This window comes from Podarcis gaigeae, assembly GCF_964106915.1.
Source record: "Podarcis gaigeae genome assembly, chromosome: 1".
NCBI lineage: Eukaryota > Metazoa > Chordata > Lepidosauria > Squamata > Lacertidae > Podarcis > Podarcis gaigeae.
In genome coordinates this window covers 17,368,505-17,390,792 of record NC_139678.1, presented here as the reverse complement: position 1 = coordinate 17,390,792, position 22,288 = coordinate 17,368,505, and the positions used below count along the sequence as shown (strand labels likewise).

At 42.5% G+C, this 22,288-nt stretch overlaps 1 protein-coding gene across 23 annotated transcripts in view; it reads left to right on the top strand.

Annotated features, from left to right (window-relative positions):
* Window positions 1-22,288, top strand: part of EVL (Enah/Vasp-like) — a 151,591-nt gene that overhangs the window by 62,791 nt on the left and 66,512 nt on the right. For all 23 annotated transcript variants that reach the window (XM_083733422.1, XM_083733421.1, XM_083733420.1 and 20 more), the window contains exons 2-3: window positions 11,706-11,874; window positions 14,388-14,568. In XM_083733422.1, the coding sequence (XP_083589548.1) occupies window positions 11,706-11,874; window positions 14,388-14,568 (350 nt within the window). The remainder of the gene's footprint in view (window positions 1-11,705; window positions 11,875-14,387; window positions 14,569-22,288) is intronic.

Below are 22,288 nucleotides of genomic sequence, written 5' to 3'. Positions count from 1 at the left end.
TGCAAATTTTGAAGGACGGCTGTGTTTCAGCTTGCGTATTGTTTCGCCGAGTATTTTAAGAGACTTGAGTGAAGTAAAGTGTGAACTGAACCGAATTATTCCGCCTTCCTCAGGAAGAAAATTAAGGAAGTATGCCCTGAGAATACGAGGGCGGCACACGAAGATTCTCAAGGGTGCACTTGTGTGCAGTCGCTCAAAATGTCATAACGGTTGCGTTTCCATTTATATAACACTTCATGTAATTCTGATAGCAAGGGTTGTGAAGCTGATCATGGTTACCCCATAGGAGATGCTGGGAAGGAAATGGAGGCTGAGGAATTGTAATTTATGCAGGGTCAGTGAGTGTATGACGGAGGTGAAATCTGAACCCAGGGCCATTTGATTTATAGCTTAAGCTCACAAATAAACATTTCAGTACAGTGGTACCTCAGGTTAATTCGTTCCAGAGGTGCATACTTAACCTGAAACTGTTCTTAACCTGAAGCACCACTTTAGCTAATGGGGCGTCCTGCTGCTGCCATGCTGCCGGAGCCCAATTTCTGTTCTCATCCTGAAGCAAAGTTCTTAACCTAAAGCACTATTTCTGGGTTAGCGGAGTCTGTAACCTGAAGCGTATGTAACCTGAAGCGTATGTAACCTGAGGTACCACTGTAATGTTGTTTCAGTGGTAAGGGAGGCAGGGTGCATTTTTGGGTAAATTTGTGGTTTTACGTTTGATCTTACCTTCCTTTAGGATGATGATGATGATGATGATGATGATGATGATGATTATTATTTTGCTTTGTAGAGGAAATGTGAGATATTTCATGCATCTTGTGTTGGCATGTTGATTTTTTTTTTTTTTGCTGGTTTTCAGTTGTTTTTATAGTCTGTGTTTTGTTTTTGTCAAGTCACTTTGAGACTTCCATTTACTGTAAAAAGCGACTGACAAATGAAATAAATAATATAAATACTTGAAATAAACAAGATAACCAATGTGAATGGAAAAGGAGAGCTCTTTCCCTTTGTGCCCGTGGTAGCTGTGTGGGGTTGCTGCTGTTTGCCAGATGTTTTTATGCTTCCACATAAATTGTTCAATGGCAGAGGACGCAGGTATACTAGCAAATAAAATGTATTAAAAAAATACTGAGAGGTGGAAGATGGAAGGTGGTCTTTCTATTAAACTATTTCTTCTCCCCTTTCATACTCTCCTGCACAATGTCTCTGTTTTTCTGGCACCCTTCATGGGCCCAAGATTCATTGTTGTATTGCTTGGCTTTTTTTCTTTAAGTACTTCCAAATTTTCACTGTCTTCTGGTGGGATTCTGTTACATGCTGGCAAATTCAGGTTGCAACAAAAAAAGTTCCCCAAATGAATGGAGTTTTCCCAGTAAGAGAAGTCACATAGCAAAGGAAAATGCACACTTGCTTTGATACAATATCACCAAACCTCCTCACAAACTGGAATGAATATTCATTAAATAGCCAGTGTCCTCTAAACTCGCTTCAAACAGATTGCGGAATGCCTTCCTCAGGGAGGCTCACCTGGCACCTTCATTACATATGTAATAGGCACCAGGTGAAAACATTTCTCTCCAACCAGGCTGATAAACATTCTATGACTTATTAAGTGTGTTTGTGGGATTATTGGCTTATTTTTGTTTTATTATGCATTTTGTATTTTGTTTCTGTTGTGAACTGCCCTGGGACAAAGGGTTGTATACATTTTTATTTCATTTTAATAAAAAAAAAGAATAGCAGATCAGAATAAACAGGAAGTGCTCTTTCTGCTTCTTACCTGGGGAATACTTTTCAGTTTTTCCTCTCTCCTTTGCTTGCTGGCGGCCTGCTAAGATAATGAGAGTTTGTGTGCTGAATTAATCTCCTTTTACGCTTTCCCGAGGAAGGCCTGACGGGCACCAACACCAAGACCTTTGTGGCACCAGTTAAGGCTTTCCTCTTGTCTCACCCCCAGACATGGCTTCCTCTGTGCACAAAATGTCCAGCCCCTGTTGGAGGATTTGTAGTGCCAAATCACGATCCTGGATTTGCACGACGTCAGGGCGGGATAGAGGGAGCAAAGGAGAAAACGGGTTGCACAACGCCAGCGGCCATAGCATGGGAGTGAGAAGGCAGGGACACTCACTAGTGGTGGTTTGAAACCACAGAAGTTTGAGTAAAGCAGGAATGGGGGAAATGGTGGTTTTAAGCGAAGGCAGAAGTTTGAGTAAACTGCCTTCATGTTATTGGCATCTGTCTGTCTCAGGAGACAATGAAGAGGTGCACCTTTGGGGGGTGAAGTCAAACTGTTGGAGAATCTCAAGCTCTACCAACCGAGTTAAATTGTTGACTATACTTGTTAATAAGTGGAAACACGCTGCCCAGAAACATTTCGCCCTCTCCAAAGATGAGCATTATGTCAGGTACACTTAAAGAACCTCCTTGAATGTTCCCTACAAACGCAGCTGCTACTTTCATGAATATATATAATACATAGAGTCGTGCCTTGGTTATCAACCGCTTAGTTGCTGAACAAATCGGCTGCTGAACACCGCAAACCTGGAAATGAGTGTTCCGGTTTGCGAATGTTTTTCAGAAGCCAAACTTCTGAAGCGGCTTCTACTTGAGTGCAGGAAGCTCCTGCAGCCAAACAGAAGCCGCGCCTTAGTTTTCAAACGGTTTCGGGAGTCGAATGGACTCCCAGGACGGATTAAGGTCGAGAACCAAGGTTCCACTGTATGTCCATTTCACGTTCGATCTATTTGAGCAGTTTGTGGCAACAGACCTGTGGCCTCTTTGCGCTCTCTCACACGAACCTGTTAAGGGTAAGCAGAGCAGGGCGACCACATATGTCCTGTGCAAAATACCATGTCTTTTTTTAAAAAACAACAACAAATGGCTAAAACTGGTTGAGGTTTACTGTGGCTCTTTTTACTGGCCTTTTCAAGCGCAGGAGATGTGTCATAGGCCTGTGACTTCCTCTAGGCTTGGAAGAAACAACAAGAAGCGATGTGAAAATATGATGCTGTTATTTCGTCCACTCGCATTGGTTAACCGATAGAAAGTAGACCTGCTAGGTCTGGGTCCTCACTATATTGGTGCGGAAAGAACCCACATTTTCAGCTGCCTCCTCCTGAACTGCCGAATTTCCTGGTTATGCTTCATTGTGGATTGCCCAGGTTGTGATAAGTGAAGTCCTGTGGTCCAATGTGTGTTCGCCTTGGAAGTGAAGACACTTCACTGTTGCAGTTACGCAGTTTTCCATGCACCTGCTGACACCACTTGGGTGGCTGGAGTGAACCCAAATGTCAAACCATCCTAGCCTCTTCAGCACTGCAGAGCTGGCTGCACTGCCTTCATATATATCCCTCTCAGCTTTTAAAATGCCAGCACTATTTTCAGAAAGAAAGCAATATCAGCAACACAGGCAGTTTCTGTGGAGGACTTCCATGTTTCCCCACTTTGCCTTGTGGTATTTAAAGAACTACCGACCCTTTTAAAACGCAGAGATGTTCATGCTGCCGCCATAGTACTGTAGCGACTGCCTCTGGGTTTCTCAAACCCCATCATTCTGCCCGGACGCTGAGGTCCAACGCCGAGGGCCTTCTGGCGGTTCCCCCACTGTGAGAAGTGAAGTTACAGGGAACCAGACAGAGGGCCTTCTCGGTAGTGGCACCGACCTGTGGAACGCCCTCCCACCAGATGTCAAAGAAATAAACAACTATCCGGCTTTTAGAAGATACCTGAAGGCAGCCCTGTTTAGGGAAGCTTTTAATATTTGAGGAATCCTTGTTTTTTAATATTCTGCTGGAAGCAGCCCAGAGTGGCTGGGGAAACGCAGCCAGATGGGCAGGGTGTAAATTTTATATATATATCTGTGCACTCGTAACTCAAAGAAGGAGCTTCCCCTTGCAACGTGTGGGTAACGCTTGCCGTTCTTCCTCCCCGAACACCCACCCTTCAGATTCTAGCAAGGGTAGGGAGATGCACAAATACCTAGGGGACCTTAAAATGTAGTTAGCCACTCACTCAGAAACCTTGCACGTGCAGAAGGGCTGTGTCTCTTTGGCAGAGCACATGATTTGCATGCAAAATGTCACAGGTTCGATCCCCAGCTGGTGGGGCCGGGAAAATCCCCTGTCTAAAACCCTGGAGAGCTGTTGCCAATCAGTGTAGACAATACTGAGCTATATGGACCAATGGTATAAAGCAGCTTCCTCTGTTCCTGATTCCTATTTTTGGTGCTCTGTGGTTTGTTAAATCAGTCTCTTCTGTTCTGTACGTTAGGAAATAACACATCTTAAATATGAAGCCAGGAACAGGCTTTGACTTATTGTGAAAGTGCTCAGAGGCTGTGTGTCCAATGTGATGGCTAATATTAGCTGCAGCTACAACAGGTTTTCTAGGATCGTCAGCTGATTAAAAAATTTATCCTGCGCCCTTTTTTTACTGGTTGGTCACTCATTCGTGAACCAAGTAAAGTTGAATAAATGCACAGGTTACTAAAACTTCATTACAGGTGCTGTTATAAAACATTGAAGGAAATATATGATAACATTTCAATTAATAAACCAACGTTATTCCTTTTTTAGAGGGAAGGATAAGCTTTACAATCTTTTCCTCATTTATTCCCTGCTGTAAAGCCAAAATAGTCTCAGATAATAAATGAGCACACTAACTTGCATCACCACCATTTATTTATATTTGATTAAAAGGACCTTTCCTCTTTATTCTGCTACATGTATTTTTTAAAAAATAAATAAATAAATAAATAGAATTTTCAGTTATACATTTCCCCCGGTAAATTATCCACCAGTAAAATAGTACATTCATCAACTTCCCTTCTCCTTCTTTTAATTTTCTCATTATTACTCCATTTTCTATTCCAACCATCTAAACCCCCCCCTTTACATATTACTTCAATTTAGATTATACTGTTGCATTTACCTTAATCCTACTAGGATTTTCACTTGCTTGCAGTTATTTTCCAAGTATTCCACAAATATTTTCCATTCCTCTTTATAAACTCTGTCTTCTTGTTCTCTTACTCGGCTGGTTAGACCTGCTAACTCTGCATACTCCCAACATTTTAAGCTGCCATTCTGCCTTCTTTGGGACCTATCCCACCCTCCATTTTTGGGCTAACAAAATCCGAGCTACTGTAGTTGCGTACATAAATATTCTGCAACATGTTATTGGTGCAGTAATAGTGCATTAGTAGTTAATTTATATGCACAACTGTTAGGGATTTATTTTTTTATTATTTTGTTATTTATTATTTATTATTTTATTATTTCACCACAGTTATAGCCTGCTCCATTGTATTGAAAGCATTAAGATTAAAACATTGAAGACAGTTATGGTGAGAAATTTAGTGCAGCAATTTCTGGAACACCACAGATGTCCCCGTCCCTGTCTTTAGACCATTGGCCCATCTGGCCCCAGCATATATTCCACTGTGACTGGCAAGAGATTCTCCAGAGTGCCAAGGAGAGATCCACCTTTCCCAGTCCTACCTCCCAAGATCTTTGTCGCTGGAGGTGCCGGCATCTGAACCTGGGACCTTTTGCATTCAAAACAGCGCAGTACTGCTGAGCTACTGCCAAACGTGAGGTTATGGTCTTTGCATGATGGATTCTACTTTGGTCTTAATGATTTAGAGAATAAGAGGCACCACAGTCCCATCTCCTGCATCAGCTTGACTGGAAAGACTATGAGCTACAGCACTCTTCCACAGCTGCGACTCATTTATCACCAGATGTGCCAGCAGATGTATGGTCTCTGCTTAAACCAGCAACGCTACATCTCTTCCTCCTCAGTAATGCCAGGGACTACAAAAATGCATTGCATTGCATCATTGTGCTCCAAGAGTTTCCCTGCCTGTTCCTCAACATCATTGGGGTTCAGGAAACCCAGAACGTAATGATGTATAATGACACTGCAAAAAAAAACACCAGGCATCCCTGGCAGAAGGAGTCGGGCTGCTGTTTTGTTTTTTGCAGCAGTCCTATGTCTGTTGTAGCATCTCGTTCTGGCCTCTGGGTTGGAAGAGATTATTGTGCGCCAAGTGTTTCCATGTGTTCTTAGGGACTGCCTTAACCGTTCATTCCATCCCTCTCCATTAATCACACAGGACACTATAGTATCCCTATTGTTAGGATGCCGTGTTTGGGATTGTTCCAGTGGAAAACGTTACTGCAGCCATTGTTTTTGCCCATTTTGAAGCTTTGGGAGAGAAATGTGTTCTGAGTGAATATCCCATTTCTGTGAACCAAAGCCCTTGTCAGCGTTTACTAAAGATGCCGTAGGTTTTCCTGGTGCAATTGCCTAGGTTCCAACCTTGCATATAAAAGAAACAAAAGCTGAATATTATTTTGAACAGGTCAGATCAAGGGTCTATTTGGTCCAGAATCCTCTTTCCAACAGTGGTTATTTCAGTTTGGAGGGCCACCTGGACTAAGTTGGTGCAAGTGTTCATTCAGTGCTCGTGACAACGCTGATAATGTCATGCGCTTTGGGGGCGCTATGCCACCCAATGGGAGTATAATTACACACAAACAGGAAAGTCTGTAGCTCAGTGGTAGAGCATCTGCTTTGCCATCAAAACCTTTGTCTTAGGTTCAGTCCCCATCACCTCCAGGTTGGCTAGGAGAGACTCTGTCTGAACCCCTGGAGAGCCATTGCCAGTCAGTACAGAAAATATTCAGCTAGATAGGCAAATGACCTGACTACCACATTCCATGGCAGGATGCTACTACTGCTGAGTCCTTAAAGGGAGGACTTGCATGGAACTCACTAGCATCAATGCAAGTATGAAGGAGACTTTGAAACTGGGTTGTATGGCTTTGCATGGGACTTGACCAAGGCTTCCTGCAGAGATGAAATAGGAGAAGAAGGCACATCTTGCATTTTCAGAGTACTGATCCGATCTGAAACCATTCCTACCCTGAGCAAACCAAATAGGCATCTTCGTCTCCTGGGCGGAAAGTACAGTTTTGCAAATTTGAACCCAGGAACCCAGCTGGCAGATCCTCCACACAAATAAGCTTGCTCCTACCTTGAGAAATTAGTTGTTATTAACAAAAAAAAAATTGATAAGGATAAACGCATTGAGGAAGAGTTTGGATTTGATATCCCACTTTATCACTACCTGAAGGAGTCTCAAAGCGGCTAACATTCTCCTTTCCCTTCCCCCCCCACAACAAACACTCTGTGAGGTGAGTGAGGCTGAGAGACTTCAGAGAAGTGTGACTAGCCCACGGTTACCCAGCAGTTGCATGTGGAGGAGTGGAGACACGAACCCGGTTCACCAGATTACGAGTCCACCGCTCTTAATCACTACGCCACACATTCATATGTTGCACATTGAAGTTTATTTTTAAAAAGGAAGCTGGCCCACCTCGAACTATAGTTGGAAAGAGAATATTGATTGCTGAGTTTCAGTTCTACTAATATGCATGCCTGTCATTTCAGCTGAAGGGCGCAGTGTCTTCTCTTATAGACATATATTAGTTTTCAGCCTGACAAGGGGATTGTCCAGACCTCACCTTGAAACTAGTCAGGTTCAGCAGTTGTGCAAGCTAAGTGCATCTTATTTGGTACATGAGAATGCACACTTTGCCCTTCCTGGGTATATGTAATGAATGCTATTGCCTTTTTTCCCATCGAGTGTTGCAGGTCCAGCCTACCAAAACTGAATGGCAGGGATAAGTTTTTGAATTACACGTTCTTGATTATAGCCTTAGCAGCATTTACCAGGACGATGGTCAATTGCTCAGAAATCTTACTAATTTTATTTTTTTTATCTTCCTGATATAACACTGCAGCAGTATGAGAATTCTTCCGCTGTTCTGAACCAGTTCCAGAGGGAAGGGGATGATGGCTTCTGGTCTCAGCCTGTGGAAAATGCACGGCTGCCTGCGTATGGCTTGTGGAAGGGGTGTCTCCTGTGGGTTGCAGAGTAAATGCTGCTGATTTGCAGCAGCTGTGTTAGAAAGATAACGCTCCCCTGCCAAAAAGAGAAAAGGCACTTCTGTTGCAGTCGGGCTTTAGAAGCTCTCCCTGTGTAGCAATCCAGAGAACTCTTTTAACGTTATGCTTCCCCGATTGTGGAAGCAGCTCGGGTTATAAGCCCTTTAAAATGAGCTAGGCATTGTGCTGCTGCTGCTGCTCCTGTCTTTAGTGAAAGTATGAAACGGCCTAAGCAGATCATGCCGGCACAACTTAAAAGGTTTGCTGTGCTTGAGCTGCTTCCAGGGGCTTGCACAGGCCCACCCAATCTTCTGCTCTGATTATTTACTACAGCTTCCTAGCACAAAGTGGCCTGATTGGTGTATCATCACTTTGGTGGCATGGATAGCCAGTGAAAACCACATCTGCAGAGCCAGAACTCCACATTTCAGTGCGTCAGTTATATGGTTGGGTTGGTTCATTCCCATGCTGCCAGCCCTAATAAAGATACAAAAGGGAACCCTAATTCCAAATTGTGGGTTCTTCCAGACAACCTGCTTGTTTAGCATTCGTCTTAGTTTGCTTGCAAAACGTTACGCTAAGTTTGGTCTCTGTTGAGCATTTGTTCTGGTTTGCTTGCAGGGAGGTCATATGACAATTAGCATTCATCCTGAATTATACATCCTCCCATTAATCATTTTCCCACCCCATACTTTTCCATTCAATTCCCTGTCACTTCCTAACCTCAAAAAGTCTAGAGGGTTTTTTGGGATAGATCTATTGCCCCAGAGAGGGACACGGGTGGCGCTGTGGGTTAAACCACAGAGCCTAGGACTTGCCGATCAGAAGGTCAGCAGTTTGAATCCCTGCAACGGGGTGAGCTCCTGTTGCTCGGTCCCTGCTGCTGCCAACCTAGCAGTTCGAAAACACGTCAAAGTGCAAGTAGATAAATAGGTACCGCTCCAGCGGGAAGGTAAACGGCGTTTCCATGCGCTGCTCTGGTTTTGCCAGAAGCGGCTTAGTCATGCTGGCCACATGACCTGGAAGCTGTACGCTGGCTCCCTTGGCCAATAAAGCGAGATGAGCACCACAACTCCAGTCGGTCATGACTGGACCTAATGGTCAGGGGTCCCTTTACTTTTACCTTTATTATCCCAGAGTGCTATAATCCACTTTAATTTCACAAACCTACATATCCTGTACTGTATTCATTTTGGTCCCTCCCACAAAATACTGACATTGTGGAAGCAACCAAAGTGTTATGGTTATAGGTACCCAGGTGCGCTGGACATCCTGTACTTGGGTGGGGGCAGTTTTCAAGTGTGGAAATAGTAAACCTTAGCTTCTTGCATCAAGTTGTTTTTTTTAATCTCTCTGGGCTTCCCCCTGAAATTTTGGCCACATGGATGCCGTTGCTGTTGAGTATAAGCAATGAGGCCCTCTGAGATGCTCTGTTCAACCACCAGAAATCTTTCAGGACTGACCTGTGCCCACAACTGGTTGGTGCTGTAGTCTGTGTAATATAAGGCAATTAGGAGCATGAAGAAACTCTACTCCATACAATGTCTGTGTTGTTGTTGGTTATAGTTTGCATAGTGGGAATATTGTCATTTGTTACAAAAGCACCCCGTGTCTCATAATGCAGGTTACACTATGGATTGTAAAGCAGTGGTGTTTCACTGGGTCAGCTGCAAGCTGTGAAATGCTAAACCAGTCCTCTGTCTACTGCTTCAACACCCTATTACTGAGACACTTCTCTCGGACCAGCTCAGCTAGGAGGAAGTGGCCTGGATCATGGTGATGGTGGAAAATAGTGGGCTGGTGAATAGTCATGCCTAGGGAAGCAGCAAAAATTTGCTTCTGTGCAGTTGAATCTCTGAATTTTGCAATGCACTTCTCAAACCAAGTATTGTGTACAGAAATGCATCTGTGTGCATAAAAATGTATGTATTAGTGAAAATAACATACAGAAATTGTTGCCTTGCAAAAATGTGTATGTTAGACAAAATTGCATAGAAACACAGACACCCATACGTGAAATCTGCCGTAATATGCTCGTGAAGTTTCATGAGGACTTAAAAAATGCAGACTGCTGTGGAAATATGAAGAACTGAATCTAAGATTGGAAAAAGGAGAGACTACCAGGTTTGACATATTAACTCACCCATATACACACAACCTCTTGCTTACCATTTTGGAGTCATTCCCACCACACTTTTTAAATTTTATTAAAATGCAAAATCAAGCATACAACAAAATCATAACCAAAAACAGGTATGACATATCAAAGCAGACCACTTCTTTAAAAGTGTTGACTGCATCCACTTTCTAAATCATGGGTCTGCATCCACAACATCTAGATTGGTCCTAAGTTAGGGAGTGATATGCCAACAGCATGGTTCTGGGAAGATTTTGCAAAATAAATGACTCCTCCTTCACACTGAAAGGCAGCAGAATTGAAATGCTCTTTACAAAAGCTTGTTTTAGTGTTTATGAAACTGGCAAAAACACACTCATCCTGTCTGCTTTTGATGTCCTGCCCACACACTAATTTGGGTTGTGAAATTATTATTTTTAATGGAACATTAGCTGGTTTAATGCGCGCAAATGGGTTCTTATTGTTCCTTTGCATTCTACATTTAAATGCTTTATAATGGAATACTTCAAAACATAAATTATAAAGTTTGTAAAATATCACCATATCTCATGTCTGTGCTGCTTTGAATTTGCCAAAGACAACCAATATTAGAACATTACACAGGACCTTCGTAGAACTAAGATTCCAACAGATTTCCCTCACCATATTTAGAGGGGAGATATCAGGGAATTCCCCATATGGATCGCAAATATATATATATATGAATGCAATAAGGGTAGAGGACATTACATACTATCTGTTGATTTGCCCCCTGTATACAACGCCCAGAGGAAAATTTATATTGCCTATTCTTAATTGCCATCCAGGTCGATCCGCACAGGATCAGTTGAACTTCTCGCAGATAAATATCTATACATTACACACCAGGTAGCCCAATTTTCAATGGTAGCCAAGAAGCTCCGTTCTAGCTATGTGAATGCACTGCAGTGTTAAATTTTAATGTAAATTTCTTTTATGCTACAGGTTACGTTGTATGATTTTAGAAGTTTTCCTTTTATTCTCTGTCGTCCATTGTGTAGGCCTTTGGCTATCTACACTGAAATGGGCTGGTATTGATTTAGAACATTAGAACAAATAGCTGTTATGGGACTACAAAATATACCGTTGTTCTAGGGTGTTACTTCTGTAGTTTACTTAGCAGCCATAAAACTCTTCCCAGAATCTGTAAGAACCAGATTGGAGGCCCTTCTTGAAACTGAGGATTTTCTCCAACCCAGTAGAGTGACCCAGTACCAAGGACTTGAGCTGGAGATGTTATAATGGCCAGCATTGCTTCTACATGGCAGTTCCTGCAGAGAAACTGCAAGCAGCCCAGGCAAATTGAATGCCATTAGCAGAAGCCAATACAGCAGGACATTTAAAAACACACACATTTAAATGCACTAAATTGGGAAGATGAGCCCATGTCCTAGTGGAAACACATGTTTCTGCATGCATATGGCCACAGGTTCAATAACTACCGTCTCCAGTAAAATGATATTTGGTAGCATGCTGGACCCTGCATCTATCTGTCTGGGGTCTTGTTATTTCTCTGTCTCTCAGACTATAAGATGTGTCACGGATCCTATGCCTTCCATTGCCTTCTTTTGTTAATGCTTTCCATTTGCTTCCTTTGCAGTGAACAGAGTATTTGCCAAGCCCGGGCGTCAGTTATGGTCTACGACGATACCAGTAAGAAATGGGTGCCAATAAAGCCCGGCCAACAAGGCTTCAGCCGAATCAACATCTACCACAACACTGCCAGTAACACATTTAGAGTAGTCGGAGTTAAACTACAAGATCAGCAAGTGAGTAACTGCGGCTTCTTGCAATTTCCTGTCTGTATGTTTTAAAATAAAGACCAATAAGCAGGGCCTGTGGTTCTGTGCTTTAAAAAAACAACCCCCAAACCGATAGATAGATGATAGATATAGATGATAGATAGATAGATGATAGATAGATGATAGATAAATAGTCCTGCCTTGAAGCCTGTAGCCAGAATACATTATGTACGCTGAAAAAACCTATGAAAACAAAAAGGAAACTATTTTTTTCTGAAGGAGGAATGGATGATGAGTACTATCACAGAGTACCTACTCACTGGCTAACAGTGGGGTGGCGGACACATGATACATTTATTGCACATTCCTCCTACCGCCAAATCCTGGATTGCCCCTCCCAGAGCTACAATTCTCAGCACCTTTAAACTCTAGTTTCCATGATTATTGGGGGTCCAGAATATGCTTTAACTGTATGGTATGTATGCAGGCTGAGACTACATTGGATTTTTTATTTTAAAAAATGCCCAGATGGCTACACTGTGTGCTTTCCACTTATCTCTCAGCAGCTTGTGGTAAATAACACAGACTGTGTAACATTCCACGTCTCTGTCCCCTCTGAGGGTTTGGTGAGTGGCTGGAAAGAGCCCCCACCCCAAATCTTTCTATTTGTATAAGAGAGACGAAATCAGTATTTTAAAAGCCAGAGAAGTGTCTTCATCTGATTACAGTAGAATGAAGGGAGAGCTTTGGGGCTTTAAATTGAAACCGCTGAGTGTGTATTTTTAAATCTGCCGTTTCATTGGCTCCGACTACTTAAGCCCCCCGGTTCTGATAATCTTACATGTGTGATCTCATCGTAGTTCACGAGCTTTGTATATTTGCAGTGGCTCCCAATTTTTATTGTAGACTATATGACTCGAATGGGTGGATGCAATTTGCCACGGTCAATGTAATTACGGGCGAAGCGGAATAGGCGCCATTTTAATGAGGTTCTACTCAGAACATCCTGGTATTCGGAAATGAGGTTCACAACTAATAATAATAATAATAATAATAATAATAATAATAATAATATCATCTTTATTGTCATTGCCCCCTCTCAGGGACAACGAAATTACTTGGCTGCTCCATCCACCCAGATAGGGCACTCCACTTAAAATCAGAACAACTATAAAAACACTAATTAAAACAATATAATATAATACAGCAAGGAAGATTAGATGACTTCAAAGTCCAGGTTTCCCATTCAGGGCTGAGATCGCTCTACTACTACAAAGAGTGTGCCCCCCCCCCCAATGCAGGGAGCCTGTTCTGCATATTTATTTATTTGTTTGTTTCATAAAATTTATACACCGCTTGATTGTAGAAAAAAACTCAGAAGTAGTTTGCCAGCTCTCTGTACGTTAAGTTCCTGAGCAATACGGAACCTAAAGCATAGAACAGACTCCTCACTTCAGGCCTTCTGGAACCAGTACATGGGGTGTAGCTCAGGCCCAGAATAAGCAAGGAATGGTTAAGCAAAATCTGGGGGTGCTTCACAAGTGATTAAACTGACAAATAATTTTAGGGAGAGTTTTCTTTGTATTTATAATGCTTATCCTGTTAAATGCGTCTACTTATGACATTTTTAACATGTGTGCGTATCGCTTAAATATGAGTCAAATGCAGTTTTTTTATTCACGTTTAACTTTTACTTATTTATTAGATTTATATACCACCTTTTATCAAAAGATTTCAGGGCGGTTCACGAGATAAAAACACAAGATTAAAAACGCAAATAAATAGTTAAAACAAAAACAAGAAAAGAGTAGCCCCCTCCCTCTCAGAAACCCGTTTAAAAGGCGGAAGGATGTTCATCAGCCAGAGGCCCGGTTGAAGAGGAATTTTTTCTCCTGGTGCCTTAAAATGTATAATGAAGGCGGCAGCCGAACCTCCCTGAGGAGAGCATTCCCCAAATGGGGAGCCACTTCAGAAAAGGCCCGTTCTTGTGTTGCCTCTCGGGGCTCCACCAACCCCTCATGGAGGAGGCACATGGAAAAGGGCCTCAGAGGATGAATACAGAGTCTGGGCCAGTTTATATGGGGAGAGGTGGTGCTCGAGGCCCCTTTAAGCAATAACAAAAAAACCATTTACATGGGCAATAGCGTGGAGAGAGAAAACAGGCCCCCACTTCATGGAGGGTGGCTAGGCCGGGGCAACAGGGGTGTGATGAAGGAAATGGCAGCCCCACACATCACTCCCCCCCCCAATTAGAATTGTATGAGGGCCTTAATGTGCAATTAGAGTGCGAGATAAAACTAACTTTCATGATGTATTCTGTTGTCATTGTTGCTCTCATAAAAGCATGTGAGGTATTAATACGAGGAAGGGGGTGAGGAGACAGGCCCCTCCCCTGCAACTGCTTTTACGTAACACTGATGGAAGAGGTTTCTAAAAAGAAGAAGAAAGACCTTCCCCTCCTGCAGCAGTCGCTGATTTTCTCCCTTCCTTCCATTCTTTCTTGTCCCTTTAGTATTCATCTTCCCCACTTTATATTTCAGGTAGTGATCAATTATTCAATTGTGAAAGGACTAAAGTACAACCAGGCGACGCCAACATTCCATCAGTGGCGCGATGCGCGGCAGGTCTATGGGCTGAACTTTGCCAGCAAGGAGGAGGCGACCACGTTCTCAAACGCCATGCTGTTTGCCCTGAATATCATGAACTCTCTGCAAGATGGAGGTAAGGAAGACTGGCAGTCATCTGCCTCCCTTTTCATCTTCTTTCTTACCTGTCTGCCTTCTTGCCGTGACAGTGCTTTGCTGGACATATTTTTGTTTTTTTGCTGCGTTCTTAGCGCAGGATCTATTTTCCGCTCCAAATCAAGTAAAGGTAGAGAAGATGGGTGCCTTGGTTTTTAGAGTACATTTTAAAATGTGCATTCCGCCCCTTTCTGGGGCATGCTCTTGTAAGATTCTGGAAGTTTTCAGGGTGGCGCAGCTGTGGAAGTTGCGCACACTTCCGTTATGCAATTGTGGTGCAGTTTGCAGTGCTGGGAGTAAAGTCAGTCTCGCCATGTTGAATGGCAAAGCCAAGTGGCTGCTCTTTGCCAAACATAAAGGGGAAACTTCAGGCTGCCATTGAAACAATAACCAAGGAATTTACTCCTTTCACGGACAAAAGCAGGGCTGTGGGACAGTTATGGCAGCCAGCCAACCTCTTTCATGTTCTATTTCTCTTCGGGGTTCGTATGAAATGACTTTGACATGTGTGCTCCAGAGCTGTAAATCCATTGCACAAACTTTTATTACAATGTCTGACCACCCGAGATGGAGGTCCGTTTGTGGGGCAAAAAAAGAAAAACACTTCAGGAACACGACAAGGTTGCCCTATCTCTCCTTTGTTATTCATTTTGGTCCTGGAGGTGCTCTTGAACATGATTAGAGGGGACCGACCGGTGGAAGGAATTCAGGTCGGAGCGAAACAGTATAAACTCAAAGCTTTTGCAGATGACCTGGTTTTGACCCTACAGGAGCCAGAATCTAGTACGAAAAGGGTATTACAATTGATTCAGGAGTTTGGTCGGGTGGCGGGATTTAAACTTAACAAGCAGAAAACTAAGGTATGGGGGGGGGGAATTGACACCTTCAGAGTCAGAAAGGTTTCAGAAAGAGACAGAGTTAAACGTGGTTTCTAAGTTGGATAAAAAGATAGGATTCCAGGTGGAAAAATCGAAGTTGGAAACGGAATTGCTAGAACCTAAGACTAAGGTACTTTCAAGAATGTATAATTTGCTGTTAAAATGGAATACACAAGATGAAACGGTCAAATCGGCTATGATAAAATGGGCACAGGATATTGGGTACAATATCATGTTTGCTGACTGGGAAAGGTTATGGACCACCGGTCTGAAATTCACAGCATGTAATGTCTTGAAAGAAAATATTATGAAAATGATATATAGGTGGTACATGACCCCAGTCAAGCTTGCAAAAATATACCATTTGTCTGATAATAAATGTTGGAAATGTAAAGAAACTGAAGGAACGTTCTTTCACCTCTGGTGGACCTGCCCTAGAGTTAAGGCTTTCTGGGAAATGATATATAATGAATTGAAAAAGGTATTTAAGTATACCTTCCCTAAGAAACCAGAGGCCTTTCTTTTAGGCATCGTCAGCCAGAGGGTGTTAAAGAAGGACCGAACATTTTTTATGTATGCAACAACAGCAGCAAGGATACTAGTCGCCAAACACTGGAAAACCCAAGATTTGCCCACACTGGAAGAATGGCAGATGCAACTGATAGACTATATGGAGCTAGCAGAAATGACCGGCAGAATCCGAGACCTGGGAGAAGAGGCTGTGGAGGAGGACTGGAAGAAATTTAAGGACTACTTACAAAAATATTGTAAATTGTATGAGTGTTAAGAAAGATGCAAGATTATAAATAATTTGGCGCCATTAAATTAGTTGAAAGGAATATGAAGATAAGTGAAAATATAAGAAAAGTTAAATTTTGGATAAATATTATGTTAAAATTAAGCTTTTAAGGTTTGGGTAAAATTATCTAAAATTAGGGACACAATATTGGAAAATTATAAATAAGAATTGAAACAAGGTGATAAATTGCTGGGTAAAGTTTGATAAACTTGGAACGCAGGAACGAGAGACGCGAGGAAGTCCAATGAAGCGAAGAAAATATGATTATTGTAAAGTTATATGTTATTTTGTTTGTTTTTTCTATTGTATTAAGAAAATCTTTAATAAATATCTTATTAAAAAAGAAAAGAAAAACACTTCTGGGCAATAGAATTCTGCTGTCCCCAGTATAAGAGGCTATAAGATGACACACACACCCAGTTTTGCAGGGCTGATGTGCAGTTATATATGAACAGCACGGAAGACTTCACATCTTGGCTTAACCACTTCAGCTGCAGCCAAAAACAGCATCTTTGGACACTTGGAGTTGAAGAGATTCTTGCTGTGAACATGATCTTTAAGCTGTTCCATTTTTCCAATAAAAACTGCACATACCTCTGGCAGCTGTTTCATCCACAGGGGGGAAATACCTCCTGTGTGGAAAACTGCAACCTGGGCTGGCAGTTTTAGTTAGTAAAACAGTACAGAGGGAAAGTATAAAATGCCCTGTCCTTCATTGCTGCAAGGATATTTGCTGCAATTCTTTTTTTTTTAAATGCACACAACACTGGGAGATGCAGTAATGGTCCTTGTTACTTGAAAAGCTGAATGCAAGGTTTGGGTGACTCAGGTACTGCTGTGTGACTTCAGGTGCTGATTGTAGGGTGATTTATTTACAAAGGAGCAGTCTGATCATAATTAGTGTTGGGGAGAAATGTGATTAAGTTCATACCTTACTTAAGTAACGATTCCTAAAGCAATAGATAAATGAGTAGGCTGCCATCCTTTGAAATTTGCATTTTTCTGAATTTTGCAGTGCAGTTCTCTAGCCAAGCTATGCGCACAAGAATGCACATTTGTATATATGTAAATGTATATATTGGTGAAAGTAGCATACAAAAGTGCATGATATTAAGGAAAATGGCTTGCAAAAAAATACAGATATTGGGCAAAATAACATACATAAAATTGTATATTAGGAGAAATTCACATTAGGAGAATTTCAGTAAGGACTTTGAAAAAATGCAAAGGTGTGGAGAAATATGGAGAACTAAAATGAGGAGCAGCGAGCAACTGGAACTGACATCTCTAATCATAGTATTTATTGCTTAATTTATTTCGAGTTGCTTTCCAGGGTGCCTTGTTTGTCTTCTTTCTCATGACATTTCAGTAGTTAATTCTGAAAACTAAAATTGAGCTTGCTTGCTCTCTCTCTCTCTCTCTTTAGATACGTATCTTTGCTGGTATTCTGTGACTGCTTAACAGCATGAAAAATGCAAAACTTAGATAGATATTTAGCCTAAAAATTTTAAGCATGCTAATTTGGAAGCCAAGCCCCAATTAAATCAGTAGGACCCAGGTTGAAGTAAACTTGTTTAGGTCTGTAGCTTTATGAACCTCATGAAAGTTTATATGTTAAAGCCAAGGCTCAGGTTTCCCCAAGTCTATTTACACTTGGCTGCAAACATTGACCCGGCTGCCTCCCACAGTGGAAGAGCCTATGTACACTATGTGGCTTCTAGTAACATGACCCTGTAAGCCCCAAAGTCTTACATTCTGGACATCGGCATATGCTCTTAAATGCTATGTAGACTGTATTAAAAGTTCTGTATCATGTGCTCAGGTGATTGGCTGTGGGAGGTTTGTGCCACAGGCATAAGAAGACTGGTTTCCAGTTGAATGACAGAAGGTTAACTCAGGTAGCTGCAGTTAAGTTCCCACGTCTCCACCATAGGCTTCGGAGAGGATCCCATATCATATGTGCCAGCCACTTACAGTGCAATGCTGGCACACTGCCCATTCTGTCCTTGCAAGAACCCTACGAGATGGTAGATTTGAGAGGGATCGGCTGGTCCAAGCAGTGCCATATCTAACCATAGCTGATCTTGGTGCACATCATAGATATTGTGAGCCTGCTGTTGCCGTTGGTTTGAAGGACAGTCTCATTTTTTTAATGGGTAATCACAATATGCACAAACTCTTTAAATGTTCCTCTTCAAGCAGGCCTTTGCCTGATTGACATCCCACGCCCTTTTAAATGTGTTGTGTGAGGGGGAATTATTGGTTTGTTGTTCTTACTTTGTTATTCATTTTGTGGTTTTTATATTGTAATTTTGTGTTGTGAACCATCCTGAGATCTACAGATGAAGGGTGGTATACAAATTTAATCAATCAATCAAAATAACAGTGTTATAGAAATAGGGGGGGTCCCCCTAAACACTAGGAACAAATAAATACTAGGATTTTGATTGGGATATGGATTTAAAAAATTAACTGCAGAGCTGTGCCAGACAGGGAATTCCTGGGCTGCCTTATGCAAACCAGCCTGGCTGGCTGAGGGAAGAGCAGACTGTTGGCATTACAATAGAGAGCCATTGAGGGTCGGCAACAAGGCAACAAGGAACTTCTTGTCTCAGGTGTGACCAGAGACTGGAGATTTGGAAGGCTGCCAGGGTCACTGCTCTGGTGGAGAGCAAGGTCTTCTGGGAAGAAGGAGAATGAAGTAGGGGGGGAGATCCATCTTAGAGAGGGAGACAAAATGGTCTCCTGCACTGCTATGGACCATGCAGTAAGATCTGGACTTGCTCCATGCAAACTGAAGGTGTAAATAGGCGAATAAATCCTGTTTCTTAAAACACGACAGTTTCAGCCATGTCCTCTATTCTCCAAAGGGAGACAGACCCTGTGTGTGTGCCTGTGGCCCCATGTACTGTGGCCACAGCTTGGCAGAGAGAGAGGTCAGGTCTTTTGCAATGATGATGATGATATATATGATACAGTTACAGATAGGTAGCCGTGTTGGTCTGCCATAGTCAAAACAAAAAAAATTCCTTCCAGTAGCACCTTAAAGACCAACTAAGTTAGTTCTTGGTATGAGCTTTCGTGTGCATGCACACTTCTTCAGATACACATGCACAGATAGTGTGCATGCACAGATAGTGTGCATGCACACGAAAGCTCATACCAAGAACTAACTTAGTTGGTCTTTAAGGTGCTACTGGAAGGAATATATATATATATATATATATGCTTTCGTAGATTTTCACGGGTACAGGAATGCAGGTTTTGGTGTCCTCGGGTGTCTTCCCGTGTAAAAGTTGGGGTGTCTAGGCGACGTTTCGACGAGGTCTCACTCGTCATCTTCAGGCTGGTGCTTTCGGCTTCTTGTTACTGGAACAGAGCGGGATCTCAATGTTTGAGTTCCTATAAATACTGTAGAGGGGGTGTGGTGTCTAGCCTCCAATGTTCTGGGCAGAGAGGAAGTTCCCAGGCTAGTGTGCCTTTTCTTCTTTTGTTCCTTAATTACTTGAGAGATACCTTGAGTGATTTCTTGAGTGATATCCTGAGTACCACTTAGGTGGGTCATTAGGTGTGGATTAGTTGCTAAAGTCTTTGTGTCTTGACCTCTTGAACTTTGTGAAGAGTTTTCCTGAGAAGATGGCTGTATTGCACTTAGTTGTGCTTTGGCTTGGCTTCGTGTATAGGGGCGAGCTGTGGTTTTGTGGCTTGTGTCAGCCAGATCTGTGTAGGGATTGCAGGGGGGTGCAGCATCCGGAGGTGCCACCATGGATTGGCTACTGGATGGTGTCAGTAATTCATCTGTGGAGAGGGTCTGGGTTTGGGTCTGGTGTGGTTGATTGGTGTTGGCGTTCTGTGTGCCTCTGGATCTGGTGTCAGTTTTTGTGGGGAGGGCTAATTTCCAGATGTCTGGCAAGCGGGATGTGTCGTCACGCTTGTTCATGTTGTGAGGGTGTTTCTCTATCTCGATGGCTTCCATGATTATTCTCTTGTGGTGATGTTCCGTGTTAAAGAGCAATTTGGAATCTGCAAAATTAATTTCGTGTCCTGTTTCTTTCATGTGTTGGAAAAGAGAGGAAGTTTTTTCTTCTTTTTTGACGGCATTCTTGTGTTCTGCGATACGTGCATTTATTCGTCTGTTTGTTTGTCCAATGTACGTGGCTGGGCAGACTTTGCAGGGTATTTCATAGATCCCTTGGTTTTCCAACTGGATTTTATCCTTGGGGTTTCTGAGGATATTGGCTATTTTTTGGTTGGTGCAAAAGGCTGTTTTGATATTGTGTTTATGGAGGATTTTGCTAATTTTATCTGTAGTGCCCTTGATATAAGGAAGGAGGGCCATGCCATTGTTTTCTTCTGTGTCTTGGTTTTTGGGGGGTGTTTCCTTTTGGATTAGCTTCGTAATCCTGTTTTGCTGGTATCCATTGGCAATTAACACATTTGAGAGATTCTGTAACTCAGTTGTCAAGTGGTCTTTGTCAGCCAGGCGTTTGGTTCTGGAGATGAGAGTCTTGGCTACGGAGTTTATTTGTGCAGGGTGGTGGTGTGATTGTGCATGTAAGTAGCGGTTGGTGTGTGTTTTTTTCTGGTAGATAGTGTGTCCTAGGGAGCCATCAGGTTTTTTGTAGATTAGGACGTCAAGGAAGGGAAGTTGGTTGTTGGCTTCTATTTCCATAGTGAATTGTATTTTGGGGTGTAAGTTGTTGAGATGTGTGAGGAAGCTATCCAGTTTTTCCTTCCCGTGTGGCCAAATTACAAAGGTGTCGTCAACATATCTGAGCCAAAGTTTGGGTTTGTGTTCTGACTTGTCTAAAGCATTGGTTTCAAAGTGTTCCATGTACAGGTTTGCGATGACCCCGAATACAATCCCCCCGAATACATCTTGGACCTGACCAACCACTGCCTAACCAACACGTACTTCATCCACAATGGACAAAGATACAAACAGATAGAAGGAGCACCTATGGGATCACCCCTCTCACCGGTCATCGCAAACCTGTACATGGAACACTTTGAAACCAATGCTTTAGACAAGTCAGAACACAAACCCAAACTTTGGCTCAGATATGTTGACGACACCTTTGTAATTTGGCCACACGGGAAGGAAAAACTGGATAGCTTCCTCACACATCTCAACAACTTACACCCCAAAATACAATTCACTATGGAAATAGAAGCCAACAACCAACTTCCCTTCCTTGACGTCCTAATCTACAAAAAACCTGATGGCTCCCTAGGACACACTATCTACCAGAAAAAAACACACACCAACCGCTACTTACATGCACAATCACACCACCACCCTGCACAAATAAACTCCGTAGCCAAGACTCTCATCTCCAGAACCAAACGCCTGGCTGACAAAGACCACTTGACAACTGAGTTACAGAATCTCTCAAATGTGTTAATTGCCAATGGATACCAGCAAAACAGGATTACGAAGCTAATCCAAAAGGAAACACCCCCCAAAAACCAAGACACAGAAGAAAACAATGGCATGGCCCTCCTTCCTTATATCAAGGGCACTACAGATAAAATTAGCAAAATCCTCCATAAACACAATATCAAAACAGCCTTTTGCACCAACCAAAAAATAGCCAATATCCTCAGAAACCCCAAGGATAAAATCCAGTTGGAAAACCAAGGGATCTATGAAATACCCTGCAAAGTCTGCCCAGCCACGTACATTGGACAAACAAACAGACGAATAAATGCACGTATCGCAGAACACAAGAATGCCGTCAAAAAAGAAGAAAAAACTTCCTCTCTTTTCCAACACATGAAAGAAACAGGACACGAAATTAATTTTGCAGATTCCAAATTGCTCTTTAACACGGAACATCACCACAAGAGAATAATCATGGAAGCCATCGAGATAGAGAAACACCCTCACAACATGAACAAGCGTGACGACACATCCCGCTTGCCAGACATCTGGAAATTAGCCCTCCCCACAAAAACTGACACCAGATCCAGAGGCACACAGAACGCCAACACCAATCAACCACACCAGACCCAAACCCAGA